The following is a 21,754-nucleotide window of genomic DNA, read 5'->3' on the forward strand; positions in this document are numbered from 1 at the left end:
GGCCTTACTGTAGTTGTGGAGATTTTTCCTTTAATTTGTCATTTTTGTGTGTAAAACAGAATGTTGCTTTTCAGCCACGTCAGCCTGCCCAATTCTCTATTTTCCATGACTATCAACAGACAACACAGCCAGTAAAATTTTTCTTTACCAAGCTTTTCATTAAATCCCCACTTTTGATTGTTTTTCTTTTTTGGGTCTCATTTATTTAAAGCACCTGTTGCCTCAACCCCTGTTTTCGTTTTTACTCTTCCTCCCCTGCTTTCAAGTCCAGGGGGAGGAAATAAGATTTGAGAGGATGAATTGTGGATAAACTGTGACTGGAAGGCATTAAAGTATGTTTGTTTAGTTGGATCCTGGTCCCAAATGCCCAGAGGTGAATTTTTTCCCTGATTATTCACTCTGAACTCAGACACTGGATGACGTGAGTGAGTCTTTACTTTACTGAGTCTTTTAATTCTGGTCCCCTCCCTCCCCGAGTGTGCTTTCAAGAATCACAACACAAGCCCAAAAGCTTCTGGAAAGATTTAATCTCACTTATTTTCACTGTTCTAAACAAACAGTCAGGACGATGGCAGAGGCAGAGAATGCTGCTAAACAAGTCCGATCAATCACTGAGGCTAATATCCATGATCTGAGAGGACGCGTGGACCCATCGCCGCTTGAAACTCAGAGACGACTGGAACGAGGGCGGTCTGATGTGGTGGTGAAAACAGACTCAAACAGGAGGGCGTTAATGTGCATGCAGTTCTTCACCAGCTCCTTTAACATGAAGTGAAACAAACCGAAGACTGAAGATGGCTCTAACTCTCACTCACTCACACACACACACACACAGCTGAGCGTCCCAGCAAACAGCTCAGGAGCTCAGCGAGGCGCCTCAAGTCTGGAATCTGGTAAATAAATCAGACTTCAGCTGGCTCCAAAAACACTGTTAACAATGCTCCCAACGTCTCTCTTACACACACACACACACACACACACACACACACACACACACACCATGTCTCAGAATCACTAAATTTCTTTAAACTTTTATACATTGAGAGGGGGTGGGGGAGCCATGTAAAAGACAAGAACATGTACCCACAGATTTTAGGTAAAGGCAGGATAAAAAAATAAATTATCACCTTCATAAACCAAAAATAAAATATTCATATTTGCTCACCCTCCCTCTCTCTCATTCCAGCTCCTGGGGTTAAGTTCCTGTGGCTGTCCAACAGGGGGCGGTGGTGCATCAAGCCCAGCCTCAGGTACCAGTTGGAGGAAGCATAAATGGACAAATACGACTGGCTATCGGTAGACCAATCAGAGGGAATAAATATATATATATATGTATTTTTAATATTATTTTTGAGGCAGAGCTGGGTGATAATTCAGTGTTTTCATCTATAAAAATATTTTTTTATAGAATAAAAGCTGAAAAAATAAAAGCTGAAAAAAATAAGAGCTCAATGAACATGAATTTAATACTTTCGTGTGATTTTGCCTGTTTTCTGTGTTATGAAATACAGAAGGGTGACAAATTAAAGGAAAACCTCACTCACCAGATCTTGTAGGTGTGCAGATTTTTCCTTTTATCTGTCACTCATCTGTGTATAATATATGCTGAATATGGTTAATCAGCCACATCACCCAGCCCTAACTTAAAGAATTAGGCTGTTGTCACTCTTAATTTTTTCATTATTGTCAACAAATTAGCGAGATTTGTGAAGTTTCTCTTTTTAGAGCAACGAAGCCCATGAGCATTTGTTTTTTTATTTTGTTTTGGCATGTTCAGGCCATCTTAAGTGTTATGTGTTATGAGTAAAAGTTCAAGTCTTGACCCTTACACACAAGACTGGACCCTGTGGGGACATCATTTTAGGCAAAAGGTCGTAGGTTCGTATTTAAAACATCAATGAAAAGTACTTAAAATGAGAAATCAGTAACCCCATCGTCTGAGGAAGCTCAAGTATAGCCACTAAACTACTACTACTCCCACATTTACTATGTTTTTAAGGGGAGGCGTGCAGACACTTGAGTTCCTTCTAAATGTTACTGTAACTGGTGTAAACAGCGCTGTTGCTGGGGAAGACTTTCAGCAGAAGGTTAATGCTCATTTCTTGCTGTAGCTGCAAGGGTGTCAAACATGCAGCCCGGGAGCCAGAACAAGCCCGCCAGAAGGCGCAATATACCCCAATTTTACTGCTTTTCCATTGAAACGATTCTGATGACATGATATCTGAAGTGAAAAATATGTTGTTGTTTATCCCCCCCCCCAAAAAAATCTCTAAAACTTTTTTTTTGTGTGTAAAGAAGTAAAATTTTAAAACCAAAAATCACTTCTTATTTTGCTTAAAACATCTCATCTGTTGTCAGAATTGACTTCTTTTGCACTTAAAAAAAAGGGGGGGGGCCTGCAGAGGTGTCTTAGATGTATGGTCTAAACGGTTTGGCCCCGGTTCAGATCAAACTGGGCTTTATGTGACCCGTGAACTAAAATGAGTTTGACACACCTGCTGTTGCGAGTATCTACAAGATGAGGAAGGTGTGTCTCAGTGTTTTGGGTATTTTTTTCATGACATTTGTTGACAATAATAAATTAAGAATACAGATCTGAAGCCCCCTTTCAGACACTCACAGACGGAGCGCTAAGAAAGTCCTGTAATGTGACTTTCTTAGTGCTCAACAGAATAACTTAAACAGCTCTGACATGTAGATAATGTCTCGGTTTATATAATGTAGTAAGGTTAAAGAGGGCCAGGAACAGCTTTCTCAGCAGTGCTCACAGATGCACAGAGAGACGCTGCTCTTATGGAAGACGGCAGTTCAAAGTGCGATTACACTGCTCACAACACTGGGTTTTTCTATGATGCAGTAAACATTGTGTGTGTACTTTTAGCTCTCGCCATCATTCTAGTGGGAGTGTTGTAAAGAAACCGTGAGGAACACTCATGTTAAAGCGACACATGTCTGAAAGGGGCTCAAGCATCACCAACACCAGATTTGGAAAAGTGACACTTATGCTTCCAATAACCCCGAGGATGATTTCGCAGGACACCGACTACTCCTGTTTTTCCTGATTCAATCTCCCAAAAAACAAAAACAAAACAAAAATAAAACAAAAAAAAAAGGCCATACAACATTTTGAAATGCATCTATGCTCTCTCCCTGAAGCCTACTTCTATGTCTCTGTTATACTTTTATGTGGGGGGCAAAAAGAAAGAAAAAGAGTTTGCCATCTATTGCTTTCACAGATTCTTGGGTCTTTTTCTGAGCATGAGGTCTGTTCACCTGTCTAGATTTGGTTTCTGTAGAAGAAGAGGAGTGAGGACAAGGAGGTGATGGGAGGTCAGGGAGTGAGGGAATAAAGTGTTCAGTGGGCGGTCTGTGGGATTCAGCTGATTGGTCAATCAGACAGGACGCTGTGTCCTGGGACGCTGTCAAACAGCTCCAAAGACAACTGTTCCCAGGATGTGTGTCTGTGAGCGTGTGTGTCCCTCTATCTTTGTGAGGACATCCTTCACATTTTGTTATGGTTAAAGAGCGACTTTGGTTTATTATTTCACTGTGCAGAACGTGTGAGAAGGCCGTTTCAAAACTGAAAGGAGGGAAGAGGAATGTTTCTCGTGTTCAGGGGTGTCAAACATCTGTTCCGCACAGAGGATGGACTGCCGTTTAGCTCCAAAATCCTAAATATATGAAAGTTGTGTGTTTACAAAAAACTACTGTTAAACTGTAATGCAAATGTAATGTCAAGAAAGACGAAAAAAAACGATACACACTGTTTAAATTGCACTTATTGTTAGCTGTAAATGCACGGTTTGAAAAATGTGAGATAAAACTGGGTTGTGTGAACTAAAATGAGTTTGACGCCCCTGCTCTAGTTTCCAGATTTGTACCAAAGGACATTAAGTACTCTGCTCTGATCTGGTTTTACCTGTTTCCCCTTTTTTTGTTTTTCAAACTAGTTCACTTACATAATTAGGCGAACACAGAGAAACCGTCCTCTTCCAACTATGCACACTCATCATTCTGAAAGTGATGGTAAAATAAACAAAGCTCTATTCAGACTGGACTGTTCTGTAATTTGAATCTTTCCCAGAAAGACGTTCCTGTATTTTAAAGTGGATCTCATCCACAACTTCATTCCTTTTAAATTATTTTTAGCCTCCTGAATGACTGAAATGAGACAGTCATGTTCCTGCTGAAAGAGACTTCTGAAACTTGTCTAAAAAAAATAAAATTAAAATAAAATAAAACATGTAAAGCCATCAGGAGAAAGCTCAGGAGGTGCTCCACCACATCCTGTAATTTCAGAATGATTAAAATGGCGCCCAGAAAGACAAAAGTTACTTTAAAGATGAGCATGGCGACTACAGGGTTGTCATTTAGCTGTGGTTACGTTCAGGGAATGCATTATGTCAAAGGTCCTCACAAGAATAGAAGCACAAGCTGTGAGTGTATGTGTTGGTTCTCCGTATCATCTTTATTTGGCAGCCATTTTGGCTCCAATGTCCCACTTCCCTGCAGTTGCACAGCGATGTCCTGGAGAATCATGTTCCATATTTACAGCCGATTGTTGCTGGAAACACAGCTAGACAAACTGCACTGACAGCACAACCTGAACTATCTCACAACCAGCTGTGTGTGTGTGTGTGTGTGTGTGTGCGTGTGTGTGTGTGTCTGTCTGTGTCTATCTTTGTGAGGACCAGTTATACTTTGGGTGTGAGGCTGGTCCGCACTGTGGGACAAACCTTCTCAGGGGGTCCTCACAAAGATACAGAAGTGAGTGATGGAGCTACAGGTTGTCGTCCCGCAGGCTTTCCAGGATCTGGACAAGGCTCTCCAGTCCAAACATGTAGCCCCTGTCTGGCCCATCATGTATGGCTGTGTCGCCGCGGAAACCCTTGAAAGTGGAGTGGGCGAAGTCGATCATGCGAACGTCCACCAAGGGGGGCTGCTGGGGTAGGGGAGCGGGAGAGGGGGAGGAACCTAAACTGGGAGCCGAGGAGGTGGAGTCTGGATGAGGATGAGGCGATGGGGGGCGTGGGAGGAAGGAGTGGCAGTCTGACTTAGTGGGCGGAGCTTGTGTGGGAGGATGAGGGGAAGGTGATGGGGAGGCCGGAACCGTCAGTCCAGACCCCTGAGAGGGCAGGGATCCTGTGTCTGGCTTCTGGCTCATGTCCGTTTCACAGGGTGCATCGGGGGCCGTAGGTGCATGGGGGGCGAGGCCACAGTGGGGCTCTGTGGGCGGCACGGAGGTCTTCGGTTGCCAGGCAGAGGGGCTCTCAGGTTCCTACAGACGAAAAAAAAATATCAGGTCAAACAAAGGAAATCAGTTGGAATCAGAACACTTCCAAAATCGAAAAAAATTAGAAGTATAAAAATAGTTATTTCAACATCAGGCGCACCTTTCCCTCATAGATGATGAGCAGCGAGGAAGAGTAGAAGCGATAGGATGCCTGCCGCTCCAGCACCGCTTTCAGGGTGCGAAGCTTATTCAGGATTGGCTCAAAGAGGTCCCGCCTCAGGCCCTTTCCGTTGTGCAGGTACTGGTAGAGGGCCTGGCGGAAGCCTTCGATCGACAGACCGCGGCCGTAGTACTTGTTCCTGCACAGGTAGTGACCGGTGTTCAGCTGGTACACCTGCAGGGACAGGTGGGCAACAGCTCAGTACAACGTGAGTCTGGATTAGATATTAACAGATGTTCCCTTTGATTCAATTTAATCATTATAGTTGGAAAAATATGCATACAACCATTTATAATATTTATTTACATATTTATTCCATTCCCTCTAAATATCTCCACTAATTCGTGAAATTATTAATATCATGATTATTATTAGTAGGACAATTAGAACTAGTGCTCTTTGCTGTCCTAATAACAGCAGACACGTGAGCTTATCTTGCAGAGGTGGTAGCAGATTGCGATGATATTGCACCCGCTTCTCCTGCAGCATTCGGTTTGTTGCAGGATCAAACAATAAACTAGCATGTGTTTATCGTTTTGTTCAGACCCGTGATGGACCACTGCTCTCATGTGTTCAGCGGTGTGAGTCGTCCTTTGTACCTGCATGCCACACACTCTGACTCCCAGCGTCGCTGAGGTGCTTTGTTCGCATTTCCTTATCTGCCTGGCTGCCTTCTCCTCCGAGGCGTCGTCTCCGTGCTGCCGGGTGCCCATCTTCAGGTCGAGGATGCAGGGGTAAGAGAAGTGGTGCACCACGTTCTCTAACAACAGGAACTCTGGTTAAAAAGCTGCAGTTAAGGAGCCAACCGTCCTTGACCTCCACCCTTTTTTATGTTTGATCTCTTGTGCAAAAAAGCAACTACTAAATGTAAAAAAACGAAATGTATGCAAACAAAATACTGTACACAAACTCAACTGAAAGTTAAAGTCATTGGGATATGACTGACATTAAGAACCCACCCAGGAAGGGAGAAATTTCCTCTCCTTTCAATCTTGATTGTTCTTCTCCCAACAGCGCCTTTAATGATTAAAACTAAAACAAAGACCTTCTGAAAACCTCACTCTTAACAAAAGAAAAGCCTGTCACACTCAAAGACGACAGGCCTGGACGCTGATCATTTTGGTTATGTGAGTGCTGTTTGTGTCTGTACAGTAAATATGGAGAACCTCTGAGGTGACAGCAGCGTGCTGAATCTGCTTTGACAGAAGACAGATGGAGCTTGTTGAGGACAAAGTGTGTGCTGCTCATTCACTCCCCTCAGCTCTAATATCCAGACAGCTGCAGGCTGCTCTCTTTGAAGCTGCAGATCAAAACATGACCTCTAACCTGATAACCTCCAGCCCTCCTATTTATTCCCACTCTGGTCTGCACAGACTCTCTCTCACATTTACATTCTGCGCTTTCCATTATCTGATGGCCCACAGCTGGTCATTTGTTGTGTGTCATTGCCCCTTTTCTTCTTTTCTACAATATCTCTGATACATGAAGATGTAAAAAAACAAAAGTAAATCAGCATTTTAAAAATAAAAACAAAACAATAGGTAACAGGCATAAAAAAGGTATTTGTGTGGAATGAATATGTGGTCATGTTCTCCAGGTTTAACCAATCAGCATCAAGACCCATCTGGGTAATTTTCAGGGATACTAGGAAGTACTTCCTCCGGCAGACCTCTCAATCATGAGAAATGTGCCTTTAAAACATGACAATGTTATTCACTTCCCCAATCAGTGTTTTTAATATGCTGTGATTGGTTAAATATACCTTAAGGTACATTCATTACCTTTTTATCACCGCTTAAATGTCAAGTAGTGCTTCCCACCTGTTGGTTTGACCACCCTGGATGGCCAGAAAAAAAACAATACTAGAAGAGTTTGGGTCACTGGGAGAAAATATGACATGAAATGAAACTTGAATGAAGTTGAATAAACATGAACATCAGTTTTCAGATTTCATACTGACCTCTGCATCAATAAAAGTTATTGTGGGTCACAAATAACTGATAAAACTGCAAAAACTATCAGCTCCAAAGAGTATGTTTGAGTTAGTAATGATGAGATGTAGAATGAGATGTTTCATACACCCAACTTAAAAATAAACTGTGCAGGCATCGATCATATGAAAAACTAACATACAGTATTTTATCTTAATGTAATTTTTGCAATTTTTGTACACTGGTTTATTCCTATTTCCTATGATCATCTTTGAAAACTAGGGCCAATTAAAATTTAATATATTGTCTTAATACACAGATCAGCAGGATAAACAGCAGGACCCTTGGTTACATGGGGTTAATGGACGTCAACATTTTTGGGGAAGGATACTGAAGAGCTTTCGGTCCTTGGACTCAGATCTCATTCGGCTGAGCTGCTGTTTGTGGCAGCGAAGGCTCCAGGGATTGTGGCTGATCTTCTCTGACGTCAAACCGCTGTTCCAGTCCAGCATCTGGAAGGGAACATCTGAGAGGACCTTTGGGTCGAGTCTCGGGCTCTTCAGCTCTGCCAGACTGCAGAGAGGAGAAAGAGGAGGAGAGAGGATCATTAAAAGCACTGCAGGTGACCCTCTGCTCTGGCTGCTGCATCTACAGTGGATTTCAAGGTTATGTTATAAATGTGACCACTGGACTGTTTGATGCCAAATGACCCAATATAAATATAAACTACAAGTTCTCTTGTTATCTGCCTTCAGCTTCTCTCCTTTGTCGTCAAATTTATGACATAGATCAATAAAATATTTTCACACGAACCGTCCTACATCAAGTGAAATCAGTCTACGAGTTCATTGTTTCCTCGAGTATATCTTACTTATCCGAGGTCTCTGTGTCGTGCGCCTCCCTCCGGTCGGGCCGCTCCTCCTTGTGTTCAGAGGTGGATGAGGAGCGATGCAGGCTGCGGCGGGAGTGTTTCCTCCTCGGCTGCTCCCTCTCTGGGGGGTCACGCTCCTCATGCTCGCCCGCTCCTCCCTCCATGTTGCTCTCCACGTAGGGGTAGGCCACCAGGTTGATGTAACCGTCAGAGTCACCTTCAAAGCACACCAGCACCACACCTGACAGGACGGAGCCAAACACAGAAAGGATGTTGGGAATTATTAAAAACATTAAAGAGCAGAAGAGAAAAAACAGACTATTGAAATACTCTGAAATGCCAAAGGGAAAACAATGCATTTTTAAAGGTCAGTATTTTTTGTACCAGCGACCCACAGAAGAGTCAGGCTGAGTCCGAAACAGATCCAGTTTTATTATTTTGTATGTATTTTTGTTTTTTATTTTTATTAATCGGTCTGATAACATCAGAGACAGTACACCAGACTCACCAATAACAGCCTGTATCATCAACACAGAAATTAAAAACAAAAACACTTGCATCATTACAGTCCTTCCTGCTGCTAAAATTAGCATGATATCCAATTTTGCTTTTACCTAAAAATTGTAAAGAATTTTCAATAAATCATCGCCTCTCTTGGAGCCAAGGCCAGGTTTTTATGCACAATAGTCCATAGACAATAGTCCATATATATACACATGTATACATATACATGTACACACACACACACACACACACACACACACTTTGAAGGATAAAACCGCCCGCAGGGGCGAGATATACACATATTTAACATACACAAATAAAGCAGCTGGTTAGAGGCAACCCATCACAAGGATGAAACATTCTAAAACTTATCCTAAGATCACCACTTTGTTTTATAGACATAACTGAGAGAGTGAAGTTGTTAACTTTGTACCAACAACATGTAAAAAGCATAAGATTGTATTTAGATATCAATATCTACCCATCTATCAAAAAAAAATATGCATCAAGATGTACAGAGTGCTTCTAAAATTTGATTGAACAACGATTTATGGATAAAATAAGCAGACAGTAATGTTTTTGTATAACAGATGTACGTTTGAACATCTGTTATATTTAGCTTTATAAACAGACCAGAGCATGTCATCCCTGCTAAGCCAGACACTCAACATCCTCCATCTTAGTCCTAATTTAATTTAGCTGTCAGTTTGCTCATCAGTGGAGAAGCCAACCCCAAATATGAATTTCAAACTTCCCTCAACAGCACAGAGCGAGTTCTCCATCCTCAGAAAACTTGACCTCTTCCTTACCCGCATCATGAGAACTAATTTGATTTGACGGTGCCAAGCTGCGGTGGATGAAACAACCTTGACAGATACAGAAAGTCATGCCTGGGCAGCTGTCCGTCTGTCTGCTGTTATTTAATCAGCAGGACAATGGGTAGTGGGCAGACATCCAGAGATAAATTTAGACTCCTTATAGAGCACACTTGTCATGGCACTGGGAGCCAGAACACCAGCATGGTGGACTAATAGGAGTACAAGCCTCCGATCAACTGCAGTACAGAACCCTTGGAATACGTCCATCATATCTCTTGTAAAGGAGCCAAGTGTGCCAGAGACATGGATAACCGCAACAAGAACAATTTGCAGAAATCTGTGGCATGGTTGTCCTGCCACTCCCCCCACAGAGCCAATCAGCAGCAGACGAAGCAGCAATGTGTTCAGTCCCTGATGGCCAGAGACAAACACCGTCAGAGCCATCATGAAATCACGCACTGGTTTGATCAATCTCATTTTGAAGCACTGAGATAAGCATTTTCACTGATGCCGTTTTAGTGTTTTCAAACCAGATGTGACAAGTGAGGGGCGAGTCTGAATGTGAAACCACATGCTCAATGGCTAATGAGTAGTCAACCACAAGTCACAAGCCAATTGACCGGATCACGTTCACACCATAAACAAATGTCTATGAAGATTTTGACACTGGACAGTGACCACCTTCTCCAAAGGGTGCCCGTTCTGGTCTGCACCTGAGTCCGATTACCATGTTCACACCTGCACAAGCGAACCACATCAAGAGGGAGAACAAACCAGAGCTCAATTTAAACAGACTAAATGCCACAGGAGTGAAACGTGGAACATTCTCTTTATAATGTTGGTGCCTTAGTGTTGGCCTGAGAGTCTTTTCTAAGGCATTTAAAGATTCGGTGTCTAAGAGAGTGTGAGTGCATGGCCTGCAGTCTAAAAAGTTTCTAAAAACTGCACGTAACTAGTGCCAAAAAAACAAAACACACAAAAAAACAAAGGCTACAGATGTGACTTAATAGTTTTAGGGGCTTATGTCTGTTAAAACAAAAAAAGACAAATCACTGCAGTTTAAAAGAACACCTTTTCCAAAGCAGGAAATGCTTGGATAATGTCTCAGTTAATAAGGGAATAGTATATAATCTGACCTGACTATGAGCTCAAACCTGCTAAGAGTCAGTAAGCAGTGCTCAACTGAGACGCTGCTGTTTAGTCTCGTCTGCCTTCCTTTTGGCAGACATTTTGATATCACAGAAATGAAACTAATGCTTCATAATGAAGCCTGCGTTTCATTTGCGTTTTAGTGCTCTTTGACATTTGCTTGGGTCTGTTACTACAGCAAAATCAAGTAGAAACAGTCAGACTATGCCTGGTGATGATGAGCAGAGCAGCTAAACCTCTCCACTTCCATTAAACATCCGTACTTCCTTCCTTCTCTCCTGTCAGTCTGCCTCTCCATTCACCACCAAACATTAGAAAATAAGGAATATAGAGCATGAGTGTTTGCTGCTGAACCAATGAGGGTTTAGCTCCCCTAAAAGAGACCTTACTGCTGTGAAATCAATAAAATTCAACTGTCTTTTACTGCTGGGTTATTCAGGCTAACGGGAGGTTCAGGAAATGTCACAAAGACATTAAAAGACCTTTTCAGACCTCTTTGATGAGATTTAAGAGCGCACACTGTTTTGCAGGGTACTGACTGCTAATACAGGGACTTATTTTAGATTCCCCAACTACAAACAGCAGTGCCTTACCCAAAACATTACAGCTAGCGGTCTATATGCAATTTGAGCTAATAAAGCTAAACATTATGAGCTACATTTTTTCCCCCTCAGTGGTCAATAACCAATCCTCATCTGCTGTCTGAATATCATATTTATCTTTGTTTTTTCCTCCCTCCAGATGATAGAGCGCAGCCAATTTGATGTGACCTGATCTAACCTAATCCTACTTGAGTCACACAAAAACATCTGCTATGTTATCTGCAGCAGGCTCACCAAATTCTTCACAATGATCTTAATATGGAAGAAAATGAAACATGATTTTATCTGCAAAATCAAAAGCATTTTTAAGGTTTCATAGTCAATTCTGAGGATAGTTATATAAATGAATGTAAGACTGAGAGTAAAACAGCCGCTGCTGACTGGAGCCATAGTACATGGGGTACCCATTTTCTTGAATTTATAACAGCTTTTTATTTGTGGTGCGGGAACTTTCAACAAGATTTTGTGTTTCTATACGCTTGTCTTTGAAGCCTATAAACAATCTACCATAGTTAATGTGACTTTACATTCACTCCATTTAATAATACAGTGCTTTCATTTTCTTTCACCACAGCAGCTTGTTAACTGATCTCATTAACTGATACCCTTATGCTGCTGTCATTGTTCGCTTCTCTCTCTATTAGGGTCTGTTCAGGTCCACTGTATTTTGGATCCTGTACAATTAGCATTTGGTGGGATGTGGCTAAACCTGCTTGCCTTTGGGATCGGGTATCAGGCAGGTTCTCCATGATTCGGTTATAGATATGACACATAAAAACCCCCCAAAAAACCCAAAACAATGTATGTAGGCCAAAGTGCTGAACAGCTAAAAACAACCTAATAAAATTCTAATATGTTTTCAAGATTAGAGTTTTATTGGCCCACAAAAGATAGGCAAACTAATTTCAATTAGTCGAAACTAAAGCTGTGAAATAAATATAGTGGAAACACTCCATATGTACCCCTTTCAAATTTGCTTTGGTATTATGCAGGTATCACTATGACAGAGAGAGAGCGAGAGAGAGCAGTTTAACTGATTACAACTAGTTTAAGTTTTTTCTTTATAGCTTTGTTGCTGTGGATTAGAGCAGCTGGAAAAAGAGTTTTTTTTATATTTATACTTGCTGATCAGGTTACTGGACAAAGGCCTCTAACTGGCTTTTAATCCTTTAAGTTTTTAACTATTTCTTTCATGATGACGACATCACTTTACCTTTAATGATGAGTTTTGACACCTCAGTATATATCAATAAAGACGTGGTCTGCCGACCATAGGAACATTTTCTGGGATTTTCCTAAGGTAGGTACATAGGCACAGACTAACCTCACTAACGTCTGATGCACACCCAGTCATTTTGTTTTATAAGCAGGCCTGAAATATGACAAAAACCTCCCACTTCATAAAACAGCTTCAAGGGTTACTCTTCGTTACTGTCAAGAGATAAAGAGATAATAACATTTACAGCAGCAAGCACTGTTATTGTTGCTCCGAGAAAAATGTTTTATTTTGTTTTTACCCTGGGTTCAGTGTCTCAGTCGTGAGGTAGCAGCCTTGAATTTGCTGGGTGTGTCAGAGAAAAGAGGCTCCACCATCCCCATAAACTACAAGCTTTTCTCATTTCTGTAAATTGTTCCTCCTCATGTGCTCCAACCTACAGCCTACAACCAGAACACAATACACCATTATGACAGATGTCTTAATTCTTAAAAGCAGGGGAGGCTGGCTGGAGGAACAAAAAAACCTGACAATGCACAGATGATCTGCCCTTCACTGTTTCTGTGTGAGGTTTATTATCTTGTTACATTGGAAATTGTTATGAATTTAATTAAACGTGGCCCTAAATATAAACATGTCACGCACACTGTCTGATATCATAAAATCCTCGCTATCTCCGACAGGAGAGGACTAAGACCCAAAGAGAAACGAGATACGACAGCGTCATCCTAACTGCTGCTATGTTATCAACCAGTTATTTGCACATAAGCGCTCTCTTGAGTCAGTTTGCTTAACAAAACTGATTGCTCGCTGAATAGCCAAACAACCAGACAATTAATTTACTCGTTTTATTTTTTATTTTTTTAAACTGGCCATTGATTATGTCAGTCACTGGCTGCATTTATGCACGTCTCATAAATGAGCTGTAGAAGTAGATCTGACTATAAACCAACAACTCCAGCTATCTCCCGCCTGCTGCTCTGATACCTGACATCAGTGAGCAGTCACCGACCTTTATACTCTGGAGTGAACTCTTTCATCTCAGGAGGCAGGGACTCGTAGAAGCGCTGCTCTCTGCTGATGAGAGGCTTACACACCGTGTGGTCATCATAACGCATCATACTGGTGTGACCGCCAACCTGAAAACACAAACACATACAGAACACATACATAAAAAGAGCTAACAGGCAAAACAAAAAGCTAAATGTCTTAACAAAGGGACGATATTTACAACTCCTGCCTCTTTCCAAGAATATTAAAAAAAATATTATTATACCATAGTTATACCAGTAAGTGCTTTAAATTTACATGTAGTATGCACAACCTCTTAATATTTATGTTTCTGAATATTTGGCAGTTTTCCTAATGCAAACGTTCCTTTTTTAGATAAAGACTTTTCACCATCACCGACTGTTAGCACTCACCTGGTGTATAAAAGGCTCCAGTGGAACGCCTCCTGCTCGTAGTCGTAGTGAAGCCCCTCCCCCTGTGCCCGCCCCCTGTAGCTTGCTGTCCATGTTGTTGGAGTGAGGGAGGCACATGGCTCCTGGCGGACGCACCGCGCCTCCTCCTGTAGATAAGAGGGAGATTTAACCATGAGGAAACAGCCGAAAAGTCCTGAACTCCTGCTGTAGTTTCAATACTGATAAAGCGAATTAATTTATCTTTGGAGTAATAAAGTTTAATATTCCACTATATTGAATATTGAACTCCACATTTAAAAAAATTCATGTTTTGCATATAAAAGTGAGTTCCTTGTGATTTTTTCAGGACTGTCTCAGTAAAACCTAAAATGAAACTGCTTTGTGGAAAATTTGTACTTCATGTCCATCAGTTTGTTTCATGTTTCATTAAGTCTACTGCTTTTGGTATACCGGTGGATTCCTGAGTCAGAATTAGCCTTCAGAGGTGACTCCACGTAACAGTAAATGCAACTGTGTTATTTGACAGAAGCTTTGTAATTCGTGTCTTACAAAACAAACAAATCCTACATAATAAAACTCATGAGTCGTCTTTGGCAGGGAAGATGTTTCACTACCAGTATTTTACACAAGTTATAGGGTAAAAATACACATCTGCATAGTTGCATTTAAAATTACAAAGTGAAGTACAAAGTGAAGTCATTCTTGTCAGCCAAAACCTTTCACAATTTTCTCACCTGGATGGGCCTTTTAATATCTGGCATCTGGCAAACTGGCCGTTTATGAGCTCATTAATTTTATTTTGTGGGGTGACCAGAACAACAACAACAACAAAAAAAACATTCTCTTATAGTGTGCATTGTTACAGCATGACCCTCTGTGGGAAGCCCGTCTCCCCTCTTAGAAAGCTGACAGATTGAAAGTGAGGTAACATTAGTTAATTACATAACAAGCGCAGACCTCTAAAGAGCTGACTATGAACCATTAGTTTAACTCTGAACAACACGCTTTAGCCTCAGCTGTCTCTGGGCTGTGAGTTTACACGTGAATATACAGCCAAGACTTGACGTGAAAGGAAATTTCAGTCAGACAACCTCTTTGTTATAAAATCAAAGCTTTGGCAGGAAAGAAAGGAGAGCTAGAAAATTACTTGAAGGTAAAGACTGATTTACTTTATATTTATTGTCAATTCGGCTACATTAAAACACAATCGAATAGAGGGCATAAAGCAGGACAGACACAAACCTATTTAATGTTTGCTACATACCACTCAAACTAAACACAAACCAGTTTCCTCATTGTTATGGGGACACTGTTATTGGAAATTAGAGTGTGGACCAGCACAGATCCTGAAATACAAAGATGTGCCACACACAAGAGAATGTTGACAACTATACATTAAAACTACAAGTAAAAAGAAAAAAAAAAAAAAAAGTAAAACAGAATAAAAGTCAAATCCAATAAATACCAGAACACTGCAGCTGATCCAGCACCTGTGCAAAACACAGTGGCTGAAGGTTTTTTTTGTTTTTTTTTAAATGATGATCATCATCATCATCAGTAGTAGCAGTAGTATTAGTAGTATTTAAATTGGTGCCAAAATGTAAAAACACCCCATAAATATTAAAGAACTGATAATAAAGGGTAAAGAACAAGAAACAAGACGAGATTTAAGACAGGTGGGAGGAGTTTAGAAATGTCACTGTAATGACCTGAATGAATAAGCAAATTTTCTATTATGCCATGATGTTAATACGTCCATCTGACACCATTTAAAAAAAAAAAAAAAATAGCAACACACGCTGACAAGTTGGAGAAAGATGAGGATATCCCAAAGCTTGCTGCTGTATTTTTTTTCAGCAGTTAGGAAAAGGGTGGAGAGGACTGACTAGAGTTGGAGTTGGGCTTGTGCTGCAGTTAATGTTTAAAAGTGTTAAGATTTATTGGGAAGAGCCCATAACTCCAATACTCAAATAAAGATAAGCAACAAATTCACATTCCTTTGCATCTTTGCCAGTGCTACTCCTGAGCATCCTAGTACACCTATGGTATCAATTTGAAAATCCTAAGCCACCTTTATTCTCCAGTTATTGCAGTCACAAGATTTTAAGAACACTTTCCTCATTTCCTCTGACATTGAGGTCAAGGTCTCTGAGATTTGAATGTCCAAGATTTGTAGTAGATGGACCTATGGTATTAATTTCAAAATCCTAGGCAACTTCCATCTCAAGTTCTCGCATTCACAAACATTGCCTCATCAGCCTTTTGGCTTGTAAAAATGGTTGTAAAATGGCTCAGGGGTAAAAACAATTTATTCTGCTTTTCCTTATTTCCTAAATAAACAAAACAAAATATGTGTAGTAGTTTAAATAACATGCAGATATGAGTAATTCCAAAAGCCGCAGCTTCAGACTGCTCTAAACACCCAGTTTCAAACAGTTTTCTTCTGCTCTTGGCTCTGTATGATGTCACTCAGAGGGGATATCCCTAATATGGTCACACCTCATGTACACAGCCCTGACTCTGAGCAAAGGAGCCTCATGACAAACAGCAGGGCTCAGTACAAGATACAGGTTATTTTGACTTGTGAATCACCCAAAGCTACTCTTTTCTCTTTCTGACATCATATAGTTAAAGCTGCTTCTCTGATGTTTACTTAGATTGACTAGAAATAGTAAATGGATCACTGTTATAGAATTTTTTATACATGTTTTTAGTATCAAGTCCATTAACTTTGCCAAGAGGACTGAAGGACATGGTCTACTGTCTGAGCAACAGTTACCTCAAATCAATTTAGAGAAGGACCCAGTCTCCATAAATTTATTATAAACATGTAACAAAGTTTAATATAAAATGTTAAGAACATGACACCATAAAAGCAGCAGGTTTGGTTAAAAGATTGATATCAGAGCAGATGTATTACCCAAACTTTGAGACTGATTGGCTCCTAATAGAAGGAGTTTTTGCAGAAAGAGCCGAGTAATAGGCGGATAATTCAGTAATTAGATCCTTCAGTGATTACATTGGTGTGGTTTAACTGGTTGCTAGGGTAACACAGTGAACCATAACACTGGAAAAAAGGTTTAATCAACCTTCATTAACTCAGACAGCCGTGGCATATAGCCAAGAGAGACACCCACCTCTTGTCCTTGCTGCTTACATGAACATCAGGGGCCACATTTATACTGAAACAGTCTGAATGGGCTAAAACGTTTTAGTCATGTCTACTGCGATATACATTTGTGCTTTTTATTTTTAAATGGTTCATATTTTCTTCGTTGTGTTTAATTTTTCAGTCTACACTGGTGAATTCATCTTCACAACTCTCAGGCTAATAGGGGCAAAAACAAGGAAGTGGTTTTGATGAGATGTCTGTTTTGGTACACAGAGAGGAAACTGAACTACAGGTGTGAATGCTGAAAACTCATCCTTTGATCGTACCCTGGGCATGGGCTCGGTTGTGCAGTGACGGGGACGGGGGGGCGCAGGGCACCACGGGCTGCTGGGAGCGCACGCCGGCCCCGGGGGGAGGCGGCGCCAGACCGAAAAACCACCTCGCAAAGCCTCCAATCAGAGTGCTCCAATCCACCACCGGCACCACGGAGATCCAATCAGGACAGGGGGCTGGGGGGCAGAGATGGGGGGACGGCTGGGAAAGCAGCGTGTCAGTTAGGCAGGGTCACCACTTCCTGAAAAGACAGGAAACGACACAATGTCAGTTGTAATAGTTTAGCATTCATTTAAGGTGTACAGTGTTATTTTGTGTGGGGAAAATTGGCTTTCTTTAATGTGATGACTTCTTTAATGTGATGAAAAAAACAAACAAAAAACTACTGTTAGTGACAGTTCTCTTCAAATATTTCACGTCTTCACATCATTTCTGTGACTGACAAAAACATGACATGAGCTCTAATGGGTCAGAAGCTGGGCTGTCAACTTGCACAAAATACTTTTTCACTGGCCCCGGCTCATCAGCTTCTGTCTAACCCTATGAATAGCTTTTATATCTTTAAACGTGGAGTTCATTGGAAGTGGAGGACTGGGAGTATCCTTCCAGGAAGAAAAAAAAAAAAAAAAAAAAAAAAAAAAAAAAAATCCCATAAACAATGTATTAGATTGTTCTTGAGGGGAAAAAAACCCCCCAATGTTCTCATTTACAACAACTGCAAACAAGTGAATCTGAACTCGCCTTATAAAACAGCATTTCCTGGACAAGCTGCCACAAACAGTTGACATCAAATCCTTCAGCACATCAGCTTCCACCAAACTGTCACACACGCCCACACACAAAAAATCCTGTTAATGACACTGTACTTTAAGTCTGGCTATAGAAATCGTGTACATCATACTGCTAAGTGGTCATCTCATATATCTGCAGACTTTCCAGTCAGTTGTTTTTTGTTGTGTTTTAATCTATAAATCTCTGCTTGGCTGGGTTATTTCCGATCTGTTTCTATATGTGTAAACACCACAACAACTAGTATAGCCTACACTCTCACATTATTATATGAATGTTTGTCTCCAGAATCACAACAGAATAATCCTGAAATAATCTATGAAAGCAGATGAAATTATCAGAATTGGTTATGATGGGGGGAGATTAAGTCAATTTTACTGGAGAGCAAGAGACTAGCTCTTTTGGTCAGTGTGAATGCTTTGATGTCGCTCTCATAATGATCTGTTACTGCGTATGATTCACAGGCTTGCGTTCACTTATCTGTACTGTATATCAGTTTTATTTGTTTCTTGACTTATTACATTGTTATGTTTTTTTATTTGTTGTCATTTCTGCTGCCCTCTTGGCCAGATTTCTCTTGAAAAACAGATTTTTAATCTCAGTGAGACATGGATTAAAAAAAAAAAAAAGTATAATAAATAAAAGTATATAATGGGCAACTGCTGAGGCATTTTCCATAATTATTTCTTCACTTCTGAACCTTTTCTGTCAGAAGGTTTAAGCATGGACACAATGAAGTCCATTTACTGAAGGGTCATCCCCAAAAAGAACATCTCTGTTTAAAGATACCATACTGATTTTCCTTAAGTGCTCCACACTAATACATTATGTACATTATGATTGAGGATTATTTTCTCATTCACAAAAACATTGCTCAGTAAAATAAAATAAAATCAAAGGCTTATTTTTCTGAACAAAGAATTTTAAATCCACAACGTGACAAGATGTGACCGTCAGTACTTTAAAACGTAGCTCTCATTTTTTATTTTTACAGATCTGTTATGTGAAGCAACGCTAAAAAAACAAAAACAAAACAAAACAAAAAGAAACAAATGTCTGTCCTGGCTCAAAAAAATTACAGTAAAGTAGTCTGTGTTATCTACTTTTAACAGAGATCAATACATTTTCCTGTTAAGGCCATTTAAGACTTAAAAAAAACAACAAAAAAAACCCAGCTGATTCTGGGGGTGGGGGATCAGGGGGAACTTTTGTTTCAGATTTAAATGATTAATGTTGATATGGTTTATTTTTATTCTTAGGATGTTAGAGGTCAGATTGAGATGATCTGCAGGCCAGTTCTGCCCCTCAGACTTTTTTTGTACTATACCACATGTTCTATAGCACCAGGAGAGTGAAAAGGTGGTGTATAGTCATTGCACATAATGATGGTGTCTACAGAGATAGCCCAGTGGGAAAATAATCAGCAGAATAATCAATAAAATTTTTTTTAAAGCTGCCGCTTGCAGCCCCGTGCAGACATTCAGCTCAATACACGAGAGCCTGTGAGAGAAATGTGGATGCTGCCAGTAACGATAAACACCAGTTTGGATAATTACAGCATAAACGCAGCTTTAACAGTACAAAACCAGACTTTGTTTTTAACCACCATGATAAAAGTCCTGGTCATAAACATGTCAGAGGTTAAACTACTGTTCAGGATCCAGCGTCAGTCTGAAAGGCATTTATCGTGACTCTATCATAACTTCAATTCTTCTGTAATTTAACAAAACAGAAGAGGGAAAACCTACAAGCGAGATGTTTGAGCAAGAAGCTACAGACACCCGGCGCTTACCAAAAATCCTGAAAACCTCAAACGTCTAACATGTCATCAAGGTAAGAAATACCTTCAGTTTAAAACACACTAGCATTGGGCCCACATCACAGGAGTGGATCACGACTGCTCACCACACAGCGCACAAATTTAACCACGATGGGACAGCCTGTTCTCAAGTCACGATCCAACCTCGACCAAGCGTGAGCTTCAGATACAGGCTGGGTGCACAGCCACACACACAGAAACCCTCACACAAAACCTCACACACAGAGTGTAAACAGTGTTTCCCATGAGCAATGAATTCTAACATTAGAAGCAAACACAAACATCAGGCCACATCTGTTCTGTCCTGGGATTGGTGAACTCGTCCTGATGATTCAAATCTAACTTTCCACTGCTACAATCCAACAGTTTGAAAAGAAAACATTAAATAATCCTAACTTTGAATTTTCCAAAGTTTCCATTCAAGATGCTTTAGATTTGTTTGGTCCAAAAATGTGACAACTTTTTTAATAGCATAACTAAACTGCTGCATTACTTTAGCATGCAAAAGTAATGTACCCCTGAATGTTAATAACTGTTAAAACCTATCCCTTTGAACCAGAAGTTGCTGTGTCATTTTTTGTAACCAAGATTAGATGACTTATGATTAAACTTCTTATAATTATAATATTATAATATTGTAATTTTATTATTAATAGGACTAGTGCTGCTGTATTTTTGGCAGCTTTACACCATTTCAACTGTGCATCTTTGTACTTTAGAGTGATGAATACGCCGAAACAGATGGATCCATTCAAAATACAGCTGCAAAATTTTTTCCATTCATTATTTATTAGTAGTCAGATAAAATTATGGTGAGTTGACCTATGCTGCATCAATTGAGAGTGTAAGCTTGGAAACAAGTCCTGAAACCTTTTCTTATATGATAAAAGAGAGTATGTGGTTTGAGTACTAAATGTTTGCTATAGCCAGTGAGTCTGAACACACCTCTAACAAATGTCTTATCATGTAATTTAAACTCTTGAATTGATTAAGAGGAGACTGTTATATCAACAATGAAAGACAGTTTCGCTATACCCCTTGTTTGTTGACCCTTCTGGTTGGTGGTCTGCTCTCGGTTAGTGGCTCTATATGCATCTAAGGTGAATCCCCAGCAGAAAAACAACAGGTGTACGTCCACCGAGCAGTGTCCTGTAAGCAGTGTGAGCTGGGTGGGGGACAAAATCAAGGTCAACTCCCCTTCTTCTTTCCTATCATCCTCCTTCCCCTCAAATGCCCCATTCTTGTCTCCTTCCCTATTTCAGTCCCCATCTGTCTGAGATCTGCACAGTAAAATATAATGCAGAAATTTCTACAGCTTTAGTACAGCTTGGATTAGTGATGTGCTGTGTCATTCTGTGAAAAGGAAGGACGCAACGGTAGGAGGGAATGCACGAAGGAATGAAGGAGGTTGGGAAGGAAGAGGTGTGGGTAGAAAGACAGGTAGGAGGGAGGGATTTTAGCTTGGAGGGAGGGAGGTTGGGTGGGAAGCCAAGACAGGAGGAAAGAGGGTGTGTGACAATGAAGGGCAAATGCTCTGATGGACGTATCAAGGCTGTATGTTGTTTTCATATGGTTTTGTGTATCTATGTATACTTTCTACATGTGGCAGTCTGCAGGATGTTCAGAAATAATTGTCTGCTGTGTGTCGTTGGTGCTCTGTCTATCATCTGTCACTGCAGCAAACTCCAGGAGGAGGTGCTGAATTTTGTCCACAGTCCAAACAAACAAATAAC

General features: G+C 40.6%; 1 protein-coding gene across 1 annotated transcript in view; it reads right to left on the bottom strand.

Moving 5' to 3' along the window:
• Positions 1-507: 507 nt before the first annotated feature.
• Positions 508-21,754, bottom strand: part of ip6k1 (inositol hexakisphosphate kinase 1) — a 36,310-nt gene continuing 15,063 nt past the window's right edge. The window contains exons 2-9 of the mRNA XM_031757566.2: positions 17,407-17,654; positions 13,969-14,114; positions 13,557-13,683; positions 8,256-8,496; positions 7,776-7,957; positions 6,053-6,228; positions 5,394-5,627; positions 508-5,278 (exon numbers count right to left, since the gene is read on the bottom strand). Coding sequence (XP_031613426.1) covers positions 4,781-5,278; positions 5,394-5,627; positions 6,053-6,228; positions 7,776-7,957; positions 8,256-8,496; positions 13,557-13,683; positions 13,969-14,085 — 1,575 coding nt within the window. The 5' untranslated portion in view covers positions 14,086-14,114; positions 17,407-17,654 and the 3' untranslated portion in view covers positions 508-4,780. The remainder of the gene's footprint in view (positions 5,279-5,393; positions 5,628-6,052; positions 6,229-7,775; positions 7,958-8,255; positions 8,497-13,556; positions 13,684-13,968; positions 14,115-17,406; positions 17,655-21,754) is intronic.

Source organism: Oreochromis aureus, linkage group 5 (assembly GCF_013358895.1).
Source record: "Oreochromis aureus strain Israel breed Guangdong linkage group 5, ZZ_aureus, whole genome shotgun sequence".
NCBI lineage: Eukaryota > Metazoa > Chordata > Actinopteri > Cichliformes > Cichlidae > Oreochromis > Oreochromis aureus.